Genomic DNA, 12787 nt, shown 5'->3' with positions numbered 1-12787 from the left:
GCTAGTTGCTATCCTGTTATATTTTGCTAAGATTATATATGAATGAACAAGGAAGGAGTGAACAACTTGTATTTTACCAGGTATTTTAACTGGCTGCTGTTAGAAAACAACTTAATTGTATGTTAAATTGCAGGTGTGAGATATGCTGCTTCTCCAACTGGTTCAAGAAGATTCCAGAAACCCAGTCCTCCAGAACCGTGGACTGGAACTATGGATGCCGTCTCAAGGAGCAATTATTGTATCCAATTCAAAGTTATCAAGCGTGAGTGGTGTTATTATTGTCAGCTATGCTCCAATAAATTTATTATGTCAATGAGTTAAGCTGCCAACAAGGTTAAAGAGTTGTTATAAGGTAGTGGTAATATTTACACTGTGATGTTTTCATCTCCAAGTCAGTATAAGCCATAACATTAATAATTGTTGCCTGTTGTCTGTTACTATAGAAACCTTACCTTTTTAGTGTCAGATATTATTATTATTATTCCACGACCAAACACGAGCGAAGCGAGTGTTTGGGAGCTTTATGAAAAATGCATATGTGCACACAACTCCCGAAATGCATCCATCCATCAGCCATACCCAAACCCTTGTACCAAAATCCCATAAAAAAATGCAACCATTTTCCTTTTGAGTCGTTTAAGTATAATAATAATAATAACACCTATACACCTATTTAAATATGTCACCAAGTCTATGAAAATTGTCTACAATATCCTAAAACTTACCCATTTGATCGGATGATACATAAATAGTAAAATTAATTTGGCCTAAAATCGCCATTAAAACCTGACAAGCCTTTTTAATCAAAATTAAGACCAGCAAACAAAACGCCCATAAAGCCGTGCGCGAGAGGAAATTAGTACCCCAAAAACTCTTAAAACTATCTTGTGAGAGAAGTCAAAAAAGCGCGATTGTGCCGCGTTATATGACATCATCAAAACCAGAGCCGTATATTGCTTCAGAGTCCCTCATCCCAAACCGGAAACAAAAACGCTTTTTTCCAAACAAACCCGATCGACATACTGATCTCTAATGGACTATTCTTACCTTGCTCTCAAAATCTCACTTTTTTGTATTCACTTCATTTAAAAAAATTATTGTTTCTTGTAGGGAATTTTGTCCTCTTTCAAATGGTGTATGATACAACAATCAACTTTAAAGCAACTGCCAATGAGAGTAATTTTTGTCATTGTTAATTTTTGTTGCGGCCTCTCCATTATAACTTACGGTATATAAAAATAGTTGGTGCGGCTTGTTGGTTTGGAAATGAGCGAGCTCCCATATACGCTTCCGTTGGTAGTGGAACTCTGTGAAACTATACGGCTCTGATCAAAACAAGAAAGTAGTTTTGTTGAAATTTGGTACTCTGTCTTCCAAGCTTCACTTCATGATGAGCAGTTGTTTATAGAAAAATGCAATGTCGCTGCAGATTATGTAAATTGTGGGAACTGATCCTCTTTTTTCTCAACGCCAAGAACAAAGATTACCTCAGTTTTTTTGTGTGTGTACCATTGAATCGAGTGAACTTACATGTATACTCTCACTCTGGGTGGTAAGCTAGAAAAACGCCTCTGGCTTGGCTGATCTAATAAAGATTTATATACAGTGATGAATAGCACTGCTGGTATACAACCGGTACAGAATTTTTACATGCCAAAACTCACTTACACCTCCGCATTTCATCATGTGACTTTTGAAACACATCAGCTGTAATAGTAAGTAACTATATCAAACCAATAATTCTTGATCAAATCAAATCAGCTGTGACCTATATAGACAACTCTTGGCACAAATGCAGGCATCAAACCATCAAGAGGCTCAGTTTTATCATCAAGCTGTATCAATAAATATAAGTAGGACAATTGGCCAGCCTGTGTTTTTATATCTTTTTACAAATCCCAAAAGCGTCGTAATCCTAACTATTGCTACAGAATAAATTAGTAGAGTTTGACTAACAATGTCTGGTGTTAACCATTAAAAAGACTCATGTTTGTGTCTCATCCAGGAATCATGTCCGCTTTATGATGTGGCGGATTAGGGGATAAAATGTGAGATGAAGTTTGAAAGTTTGAAAACACTTATATCCAAAATGTTCACTGTATTCTTTCATTAAGTTTTAATATATAATATATAAAAACCTTATTTGGAAATGCTCAGTAAGATGCTATTCAGACTGTACGAGGATGAAGTCTCACACCTAACACACCTAAAGTAATAAAACAAAATAACGCAAAAGGGTGAGCTTCTATACTGGTGGTAATGATGATAATATTGTTTGTGATATGATTTCTGGTTAAGGTTTGGATGAAAATTAGATTGTGAGTAGTTTTGTAGCTGTTAGCATTTTAATGTTCTATTCTATCAAAGGTCCGCTCATAGGGAACTACAATAATAACAAAAAGAAAGTATTACAAACAGAAAGTATACAGAAGTGTTAACTAACAAATGAGACTTAAAATGTACTCACATGCATCTATCTTATCAACATCCCTTTTACTTTAAATTGAAAAAAACAGGGATTAAAAAAACAGATTCTGAGAATAGTATAACAATAAACACAAATTCAATGTGTTGAAAACCATCCGTTTTTACAGCCACAGTAAAAACTTATGCACATGTATCTAAGAGTACTGTTTAGCTGCCACTGTCTACATACATGTATGTCTAATACTAACTTATCTAACAAAACTCTTTCTATTATTTTCTATATGAACTTTTTCGAAACACTTTGTATGTCTCCTTTTCTATATTTCTTTATTATATCTTGCCTTTGTTATTAGTTCGTATACAAAATACTTTACATATACTTATATAGGGCCTACATATAAATCTATTTACAACATTATTCTATATCATATACCAGTATTCCATTTCTATTACTTTATATACAACTTTACATTCCCCATATACTTTCCATTCACAACATTTCTAACATTTTTCTATACTTACACTTCTAAAATAGAACTTTTTCACCTTTATTTATATACATTTATATTACACTGCCAAATCCAACTATAATATCAACCACTAATCAATTACTCATATACCTGATTTCAAGCCTACTTTACCTCCATAAATTGTTAGTTGCACCATTTTGGAGTCGTGCTCTCTCAAATTTATTTTATATCATCTCGAACAACTCTCATTTACACTATACTCTGTCAATTCCTGCTGACAACTACTTTTTCAACAACCAGCACTACCCTTTATTTTTTCCATTATCACTTTGGTTGTGGGCTGTATGACAGGGGAATTTCTAGTTATTATTATCCTTGTTGATTCTCTCAGCTCTTCAGCCGTTGATAAGCTGGTATCGGACTAGGGCCTCTAACTTGGGATATCCCACACCTTTCTCCAACACATTAGAATAATATTTATAATAATAATTATTATTATTATTACTATACCATTGTTATAATAATTATTATTATTACAATAATAATAATTTTTGTAAAAATAATTATTATTATAATAGTAATTATTATTACTATCAGGTATTTCTTAAAGCCCATATTTTATTCTAAGTGTACCTAAAGACTATGTTTTATTGAATTCAGATAGGCCATATCTATCTAAATTGTATATCTAATGGTAAAGTGCACTCCCCCGTGCATATGAATGGTTGTATTCCTCTTTTTCTTTCCTTGTTCAACTTTCCTACTGAACACGAGTGTCCCTAAATACCAACATAGTATCATTCTTCTGCAGAAGAATGCTGTAGTTGTTTAATGCTAGCTTATTAAACAACTACAGCATGAAACCTGAAATCACTGGCAGTACATAAACATTGGGGAAAAACTTGAGACTTGACAGATTATTAAAGAAGTTACAGAAACCACCAAAAGGTTTTCACACACCTTACTACATGTGAAAGCACTGAAAAAAACACATATTTTTGACCCTTGGTACCAGGCCCTATCTTGTATCTCTTCATTATCTGGTTGTCATTGATTTGAACACCGTCGTCTTCCTTACTGTTCTTGAGGCACGTTTCAAAATGAACTTGATGTTATTCAATCATCAAATATTTTCATTTGCTTTTTTATACAGTCTGCATATTTGTAGCTGACGAGTTGATTGGTGATGAGGATTGTCTTTTCATGGATATAACAGTCCCTGGGGGTGTTGATCCAACCAATAAGAAGCCAGTTATGATGTTTATTCATGGAGGAGGTTACACATCTGGATCCAAGGACATTTTCCTTGGTGCCAGTCTCGCCAAACATGGAGATGTCATAGTAGTTACCATTAACTACAGACTTGATGCTCTTGGTTTCTTATATGAAGGACCAGGTAGTAAAAGTTCTTAGTTAAACCAGTACCATCTTAAGTGAACATACTTGAGTTGAAATATAGAGAAATACAGCTTTAGAACCTATTGGTACTTGGGTGCTAATAGCTAGTAATAGTGATGATAACATCTTAACACTTTCAGGCACAGGAAACTTTGGATTGTGGGATCAAAGGGCCGCTCTTGTCTGGATTCAAGATAATATCCAAAGATTCGGAGGAGATCCAGATCTTGTTACTATCTTTGGAGAGTCAGCAGGAAGTGGCAGTGTCTCTGCCCAGCTGATGGGGCAGCACAATGATGGTCTCTTCAAGAGAGGCATACAGGAGGTAAAAGAGTGAAGTCATCTGAGAGTCTGTGACCCAGTGATTTAAATATTACCTTCTAGATATAAGATTTTACTCCGATATTTCAATGATTTTATAGAGATTTGTAGATTTCATAGATGTGCAGACCTTAGCCCTATATTCCTTCTAAATATATACATAACTGTATAATAGCTTATAGCTGTATAATAGGTTGACTTGCAACAAAATTCACATTACAGTTATTTGGTATCAAAAGATTCACCATGTCTTACTCCGGTGTGTTGTAAGTGCCACATATGTGGAAATGTGATTACAAGCTCTTGAAAGCTCAAAAACGAAAAGTAGCCGTAGATTAGAATCTCTTTATTTCGATGACGTAACCTCGTAATTTGGTCATCGTCTTGTCACGTATGTGCTCACGTGAATTGAATAGCCAATAAAAAGCTCAATATAAAACTTATCGTAGTACTAGTTTATGACAAACACTTCGGGTTTTACCGAAGACCCCGTATCAAATATAGATGCTCGCTACTTTACAGTTTTCTTTCGGCATTATTCAATCGTAAAGTCGTTCTCTGATCATGTGACCCAATACTTCGCAAATAATTTTTGCAGCACTTTTCGATTATCACAGGTGACCAACAAGCTCGTCTTTATTATCAGACAATGATATGTACTCTTTCTAGGTAAGGTTAAAAAGTTTAACGATTTTTTATGGTAAGTTATAAGATATCAGTGCTAAAAGTGACAGCGTTACAATGACGATAAAATAGACGCGTAAGAACAATAGACATAGTTTTATTGAATGCGTGAGGTATATTTGTGAAAATATTTCGATGACTAAGGTTGCAAGAAAGTGTAAACAGAAGCCATCTCTCACAACTACATCACATTTGAGCCGTTTTGGAAAGGGAATCCAAACTACGGCAGTCTCGTGTGGCTGCGATTTTCTGTTCGTTTTTGAGCTTTTAAAAGCTTGTAATCACCTTTCCACATATTTTGCACCTACAACACAACAGAGTAAGACATGGTGAATTTTTTCATATCAAATAACGGTAAAGTGAATTTTGTTGCAAGTCAACCTTTAACAAACTTTTTAGACTCTGAAATCTTTTAGCGTAAACCTACACCACTTACAATGACTGTTATTTCTTTATTTCTGCGAGCAGTGCTTGTTATCCCGATGAAGAGAAGTGGGGGAGGATTGGTCTGCCTGTTATTCCTATAGAATATGCCTTTTATTGTATACTTCAGTCAGGGTCTCTCTATGATGATTGGGGTTGGTACACATCAGAGAGACAGTGGAAGGAAGTGGTTGAGGGTATAAAGAGAAAGAGGAACTGTCCTTCTTCTGAGTCAGTTTACAATTGCCTCTCTGGGTTATCACCTAAGGCTATTTGTGCTGTACTTCCACCTAATAACCTCTTCAACAATGTCTGGCATCCCATGCCTGATGACGACTTTTTTTCACCTGAAGTCAAGAATGATGGTTATAATCTATCCAGAAGGTAATGCAAAACTTTGCAATGAGGTCAAGGGCAATATTTTATGAGTATTAACTGCTGTAAGGAAGACATCAATTGATGTTATGGATCTACACCTGGCAATCACGAAAACCTAATTAACAATAAATGAGTGCAGTACTTACTGTATCTACACGTATGTAGAATATTCATTAACAACATATCTAACCTTCATCCAATTTTTAAACAAAATTTAATGCTTGAGTGCTCAACTCGAGTGCTTAACTCAAAATTTGGGAGCAAAAGGGTTCCCCTCTATCTCAGAACTCGTTGGTTTCTCACCCTGGTCTGTCTTTGACCAATTTATTTTTACATAATTGTCTTTAAAAGGAACATAAATATCTTAAAACTGCTGAAAAATGGTAATTGACTGATTTTTGCTCATCAAATTTCATTTTAAAAGTTGTAACTAGAAGTAAATGCTTATTTAAAATTCCAACGATAAATTCATTAATGGCATCTAACTAGTACATGAGATGCTATTGATGAAGACTGTATTCTACTCTTATTGTACTTTTCAGCTCTAAATATTTAATATTCATAAGAAGTAAAATATATATTAAAACTTTAAGTATGTACAGCAAACCTTGGCATAAATAAATCTTAAATCTATATATACAAATTACAATGTTTGTCTTTTGTTGTTCATCATGTGTCCAGCTACAGCGATTAATATCTTGCAATGAAAAATTTTCACCATTCTGAAATTGAACTCACGATGATTGCAATTGCAAGTATGCAAACACCCGCGCCTAACTACAAGGCTAAGCCGTTCTTCTCTTAGTTAGCTCAACAACAATATCCTTGTCGCGATTAAAATCGTATATTGTTGTGGAATGTGATCCACCAAGAGTTGAGCCTAGGGCTGAGTTAAGCCGAGTCGGGCTGTGCTCGGCCATGCGGAATAACGAGGTGGAGAGAATCGAGCCGAGCTGAGCCGAGCCCAGTCCAGTCCAGTCCAGTCCAGTCCAGTCCAGTCCAGTCCAGTCCAGTCCAGTCCAGTCCAGTCCAGTCCAGTCCAGTCCAGTCCAGTCCAGTCTAGTCTAGTCTAGTCTAGTCTAGTCCAGTCCAGTCCAGTTCAGTCAAGTCCAGCCAAGTGGAACAAGAGGCTATATAAGCTTGAACGTTTGTGCTAGAGAGAAGATCTGTTCTGGGCCTGTTCATCGCATGTGCTTGATTACTCTTGTACTCTTATGAACGAAGCAGAAATACATGTACAAACTTATGCATCGAGTATTATAGTGGTGGAGTAAGTAAGGGTGGCACAAAACTTTTACAATATGTACGTTTTAATATGAATTAATATCATCTTTTGCTTTTGGTCTTTTTTTAACTTTTTTAAAAGCCACTTCAAAATTCATTATTAATTTTTTTATTTGTAATTTTCAATCGCGCCATTTCAATTTCAAATGTTTCATTATAGTCCAACTCTAACGGCACAATTTCAATCTCCAACTTTCGGTTATTACAAAGGGCAATGGCTAAAAATTGTAAAACTAAAAAATGTTTTACCACACATTTACTAGTAGGAATTGCCTCTACATTCTCTCTCTGTTCGGTCAGACGAAGTACCATCATGTGCTTCTCTGACCTATTTAATGTCGAGATTTAATTTTTTCGTTTGTCATTATCGACTATTATCGTAACCAATAACGTTGTAATCAAAGCTTTGATGGATAGCTTCTGCGACAACAGTAACCTTTTTATAGACACACTTCTATGCACTTTTTTATTTTTAATTAAACATAATCGGGATTTTTACTTTGTTTTATCAGTTCATTTTAGTTGTATAAGTATCAAATCACTTTTCATTGTAATCATTGTAACAAACCATACTTCATCTAGCCATTACTCGATAGTTATTTCACACTTAAACACCTTTATAGTTGTTTTAGTTTTTCTCTGAATTTATTTGAACTGCTCAAAACATTTTTTTAGGATATAAAGTGTAAATGTTATATTTGCTAAATAAAGGTAAACTTTCTGTACAAAAACTTTTTCATTACTCAGGTAACGCCAGGTATTCACCTAGTAATACATAAAGATAAGAGAAAGCTTGAACAAACATATAAAACTTGCTGCCTCTATCTCATTACTAATGTAACACCTCACTAGTTTAATTATTTTAATATGTTGTTGCCTAGGTGTGGCAAGGCTCCATATTAAAATATGATGATGTGTCTATGGCACAGCTGCAATACAGTTGTCTTCTTTTCTTTGGTAAAATTTGTCAACACTTGCTGATCATCATTTTTTAAAAAGAAGAGAATGTTCTGTATAAACTATGATAGGAACTCTGTGTCCAGGTTTGACCTGCTGGGTGGCTTCAATGGACAAGAGGGAGCAAGTTTTCTTGTACCCACAGCACTCAACCTCACTCAGGAGTCTATCGCAAAGGGGATGTCAGAGAAATATGCTGACATCGGATTAGAATTCACCTGCTCAACTATTAACAGGCTGTCAGTAAATCTCTGCAAGGACTTTTTCATCAGAACATATGGACTAGATACTGCTGCTAATGATACAGAGAGGGGGATTAGATATACTTACGCAATGGGTACTTCAGCTCACCATCAATTCTGTACATGAATTTTGTAGATTATTGACCCTTTATCAATAAATTGCTTTTATGTTCAATAAAATGTGAAAACATTCTGTGGCATATATTTGTTACATGTTTATTTGACAGCTGTTGTCATTTGCTTCAGGAGAACTTTATTTCAATGGAGACTTAGTTCGACAACTTCAAGTTCACAGTATCGGTCCAAAGGCTACATATGCTTATTATTTTGATCAGCCACTTCAGAATTCTTTCACATTTTTGACAAGCTCACCATTTAGAGTCTCTGCCAGCCACGGAGAAGAACTTCCCTTCGTCTTTGGATTCATGGATTCTCTAAAAGTCATCTGGGAAGGTGCAGAAACATAGCATGATGCTTTTGGAAAAATGATAAAGTGCTTTTACCATTTGCTCAGATATTTTCATGTTCTTGTGGGTTTTAAATTGACAGAGTTAGTCAAAAACATTTTCAGAAACTGTCAGGAGTTTGTTTCAGTTTTGGCAATTCTGTATTTTCCATTTACTCTGCAGCAACACCTTGTCTGTGTTCTATAAATCACTTCTCTACACTTCTGTGAAAGTTCACTGCTCTCTTCCTTTGTGTCCTCCTTCCTTTCTCTCCTTTTTCATTCTCCTCTCCTTCCCTCTCTTCCACCATCCTTTCTCCATCAATATATTTTATTTACTCTTTGTCCCTCTTTCTTCCTTTCTATCTCTCTACTTCCTTCTTTCTTCTCCTTCTCTTTCTCCAACCTACTCTCCCCCATTCTTTCTCTCTTTTTTCCCGTTTTCCCTCCTTTGCCTTCTCACTCCCGTTTCCCTTTTACCCACACACTACCCTTGCATCCATATTCAAAACTTTCTGTTCAGTGTTCAATCCTGTGCAATACACAAACCCGAAGTTAAATTGTATCAGCTGCCTGTAGAATACTTCGGACCAGGGCTGACAGAAGAGGCAGCAGTATACTTTCCTTTTTTCAATTCAACGACAGCAGAAGATAAACCGCTCTCTAATGCAATGATGACAATGTGGACCAACTTTGCCAGAACTGGGTAAGTTGAATACAAACTGTTATTCACTTCCTATATTTGCTACCATTGTAACAATCATTTGGGTTATATTTACATTAAAAATAAATTATTGATTTTGCAGATCGCAAAGAATTATTAATTATATAATGATGAATTAGAACATTCCGTCAAATGTACATTGGTGCCAATGGCACTATTGTGATAAAAATAAGTTGTAATTTGCTGTTAACAATGTAATTTCCAACAAAACTGTATTTTGTGATTGAAAGGGACTTTAAGTCTATTATTTCATGGTAGAATATGCGGGCGGCACGAGGGGCGCAAACAGCTTTGTTTGCGCCACTGGCGCCACTCGCTTTGAATATAGTTTGCTGCAGATACACTGTGCTAACACCCCTGGAAGTTTGTAGTAAAATAATAGAATATATGCACACAAGTGTGTAATTAGTCAGTTTGACAAGAAGTATTGTATTCTGACAAATCATTAAATCTAGTTCCATGGTAATTGCTTTTTTAAAGGAACTGTTTAATAAACTCATCTTGAAGCCATTTGCACTGGTTTGCTGCTGACAATCAGAAGGAGTAGTTAGCACTTAAATTCAAAGACAGCAAAAATATTGCTAGACAGAGCTGCCTGCGAACAGAAGAACAGTTTATTATCATGGTCAATACATGTATCACATAGGATTATAGAGCGTAAACCGGTAGACAGATTTAAACCAATATTGACCAATTATTTGAAGTGTTTTGATTAAAGGAACCCTAACAAGCCTATGAGTCTGCCAGCAAACGTCTCCGAGTGGCCTGAGTTTGACAACATGTCTAACAAGTTCATGAAATTAAGTAAGGAAAGTAGAGTTGTGACAACTCCTAACAAAGAGAGACTCGAACGTCTCATAAACACTGTTTTCAAGGGTAGACAGGCTCAGGTGGCTGAAGATACAGGTGAGAGCTATTCCTTCTAGTCCAAAGATAGCCATTTTACATGCGAAATTATTCAAAGCAGGTAACACTTGAATTGGTCCAAGATAAAAATACTGGTAATATGTTGTATAGAAGTTTGAGAAACATACCAATTAGCAATTGCTAAAACAACTGCTAATATGTATGAGTAACACACCAATTAGCAACTGCTAAACAACTGCTAGTATGTATGAGCAACACACCAATTAGCAATTGCTAAACAGCTGCTAATATATATGAGCAACACACCATTTAGCAGTTGCTAAAACAACTGCTAATATGTATGAGTAACACACCAATTAGCAATTGCCAAGAGTACTGGTAATATGTATGAGCAAATACATTTATTACTCTCTTTTAGGAACCGACTGCAATGACAAGAAAGAAATAAAGAGACCTGCTGATGCTGTGTTAGGATAACAATTCAGTGTTTTTCTGGAGCATGTTGTTAGTTGTTATGTATGAAGTTTAGATTGGTGGTTGTAGTATCTACAGTATTAGTTTTGATTCAGATAAACAACCACTACAATGTAATGTTGAAAAAGAAATAAGATTGTGAATAATCTATGAACTTCACATATTTGGTGAAAAATATAAAGATCTATACATTGACACAGAATCATCAGCAACACTTTTGGAACAACAAACAATACTGAACAAACTAATCAGTAGTTAGAACAATGAGATCTAACAGGTAGAACATTGGTGACCTACATGTAAGAAGAGACAATAAGATCTAGTAAGTAAAATATTTGAGAGCTTTTAAAAATACTGTGAATAAATTGCTGGTTTACCAATCAAGTTAGACATCAATCAGGCATCAATAGAGTTATCCAATAGGTTATCAGGACGTACAAGCTCCACAAGAATTTGCAGTAAAATGTCATTAGTTATCAATCTTTGGCAGGAGGAAGATAACTCAAACTTTCATTTTGTTGCTACCAAGCATCTTTAAGTGGTTAGTTTAATGTTTACTGCTGCCTCAGTGTGCGGCTGTCTCTTCTTTAACTCCTACCCTACTGCAACCCTTGAAGTATTTAGCTACTTACAGACTTAAAGAGCTCTATGTTTAGACAGTTTGCAAGAATGTGTAAAACCACTTCAACCTGATCTATTACTGAATTTAACTAAATGCAAGTTGTGCTAGCAACTTGCATATCAACACTGAGCTTTATATAAAGTTTCATACTCACTCAAAATACATTTACTGAAGATATATAGTTTTGCTCTACTCTGACTATGTATGCTTCACCAATACAACTTTCTGACGAAATACTCTATAGAGATGAACACACAACGTCATTAGTTTGTGCCACTTTAAAAAACAAACTGATGGAACCTTTCATGTCAGCTACATTAGCAAAAGATAGATTAATAACTAAATATAAATATGTTATTTTTGTGAGTTGAAAAGGAAAGATCATGTCCAGATGTATGACAACTGCTGTTTGAATGTGAACTAGGTATACTACGCAGAGATATAACAAAATACTGAATTCTCCTAGTTTCATCACAGATCAGCCATACACAAAGTTAAACCGGCTCTTGTTGAACATCGTGGCTTATCACAGTTTCAAGAAAACAAAGCGCTATGGAGTGTTATCTTACCAGGTGTAGTGTCAACCGTTATCATCGACTGAGTTCACGAAGGAAAATATAGGAGCTTTACTCAATGATAAGCTAGAGAAGAGCTGAATCATTGCTGAAGATGATCAGCTGTAAGATGGAGGTCATATATCTTGCTCTCTTTTCTTTGGCTATCTCTAGTTTTACTACTGCTGATCCACTGGTTACGCTTCAACATGGGGGACAACTCCGTGGTAAAATTTTTGACTATGGTGGTCAGACTATAGACTTGTTTCTTGGTAAGTAAAAAACACTACAGTTTCTTTTAACTTGTATGACATGCTAGTGGCTATCTTCTTATATTTTGCTATGGTTATGAGTGAACAAGGAAGGAGTGAACAACATGGTCATGTTGAGTAGTTTAACTGGCTGCTGTTGAAAGACAACTTATGTTAATGCTAAACATACAGGTGTGAGATATGCTGCTTCCCCAACCGGTTCAAGAAGATTCCAGAAACCCAGCCCCCCAAAGCCATGGAGTGGA

At 35.5% G+C, this 12787-nt stretch overlaps 1 protein-coding gene across 1 annotated transcript in view; it reads left to right on the top strand.

Moving 5' to 3' along the window:
• Positions 1 to 11271, top strand: part of LOC137404194 (acetylcholinesterase-like) — a 29809-nt gene extending 18538 nt beyond the window's left edge. Inside the window, exons 8-17 of the mRNA XM_068090360.1 lie at positions 134 to 266; positions 2324 to 2336; positions 4074 to 4293; positions 4436 to 4620; positions 5854 to 6107; positions 8429 to 8679; positions 8831 to 9037; positions 9609 to 9735; positions 10472 to 10659; positions 11039 to 11271. Of these exons, the coding sequence (XP_067946461.1) occupies positions 134 to 266; positions 2324 to 2336; positions 4074 to 4293; positions 4436 to 4620; positions 5854 to 6107; positions 8429 to 8679; positions 8831 to 9037; positions 9609 to 9735; positions 10472 to 10659; positions 11039 to 11097 (1637 nt within the window). The 3' untranslated portion in view covers positions 11098 to 11271. The remainder of the gene's footprint in view (positions 1 to 133; positions 267 to 2323; positions 2337 to 4073; positions 4294 to 4435; positions 4621 to 5853; positions 6108 to 8428; positions 8680 to 8830; positions 9038 to 9608; positions 9736 to 10471; positions 10660 to 11038) is intronic.
• Positions 11272 to 12787: the final 1516 nt, after the last annotated feature.

Source organism: Watersipora subatra, chromosome 1 (genome assembly GCF_963576615.1).
Source record: "Watersipora subatra chromosome 1, tzWatSuba1.1, whole genome shotgun sequence".
NCBI lineage: Eukaryota > Metazoa > Bryozoa > Gymnolaemata > Cheilostomatida > Watersiporidae > Watersipora > Watersipora subatra.
This window is presented reverse-complemented; position numbering and strand designations above follow the sequence as displayed.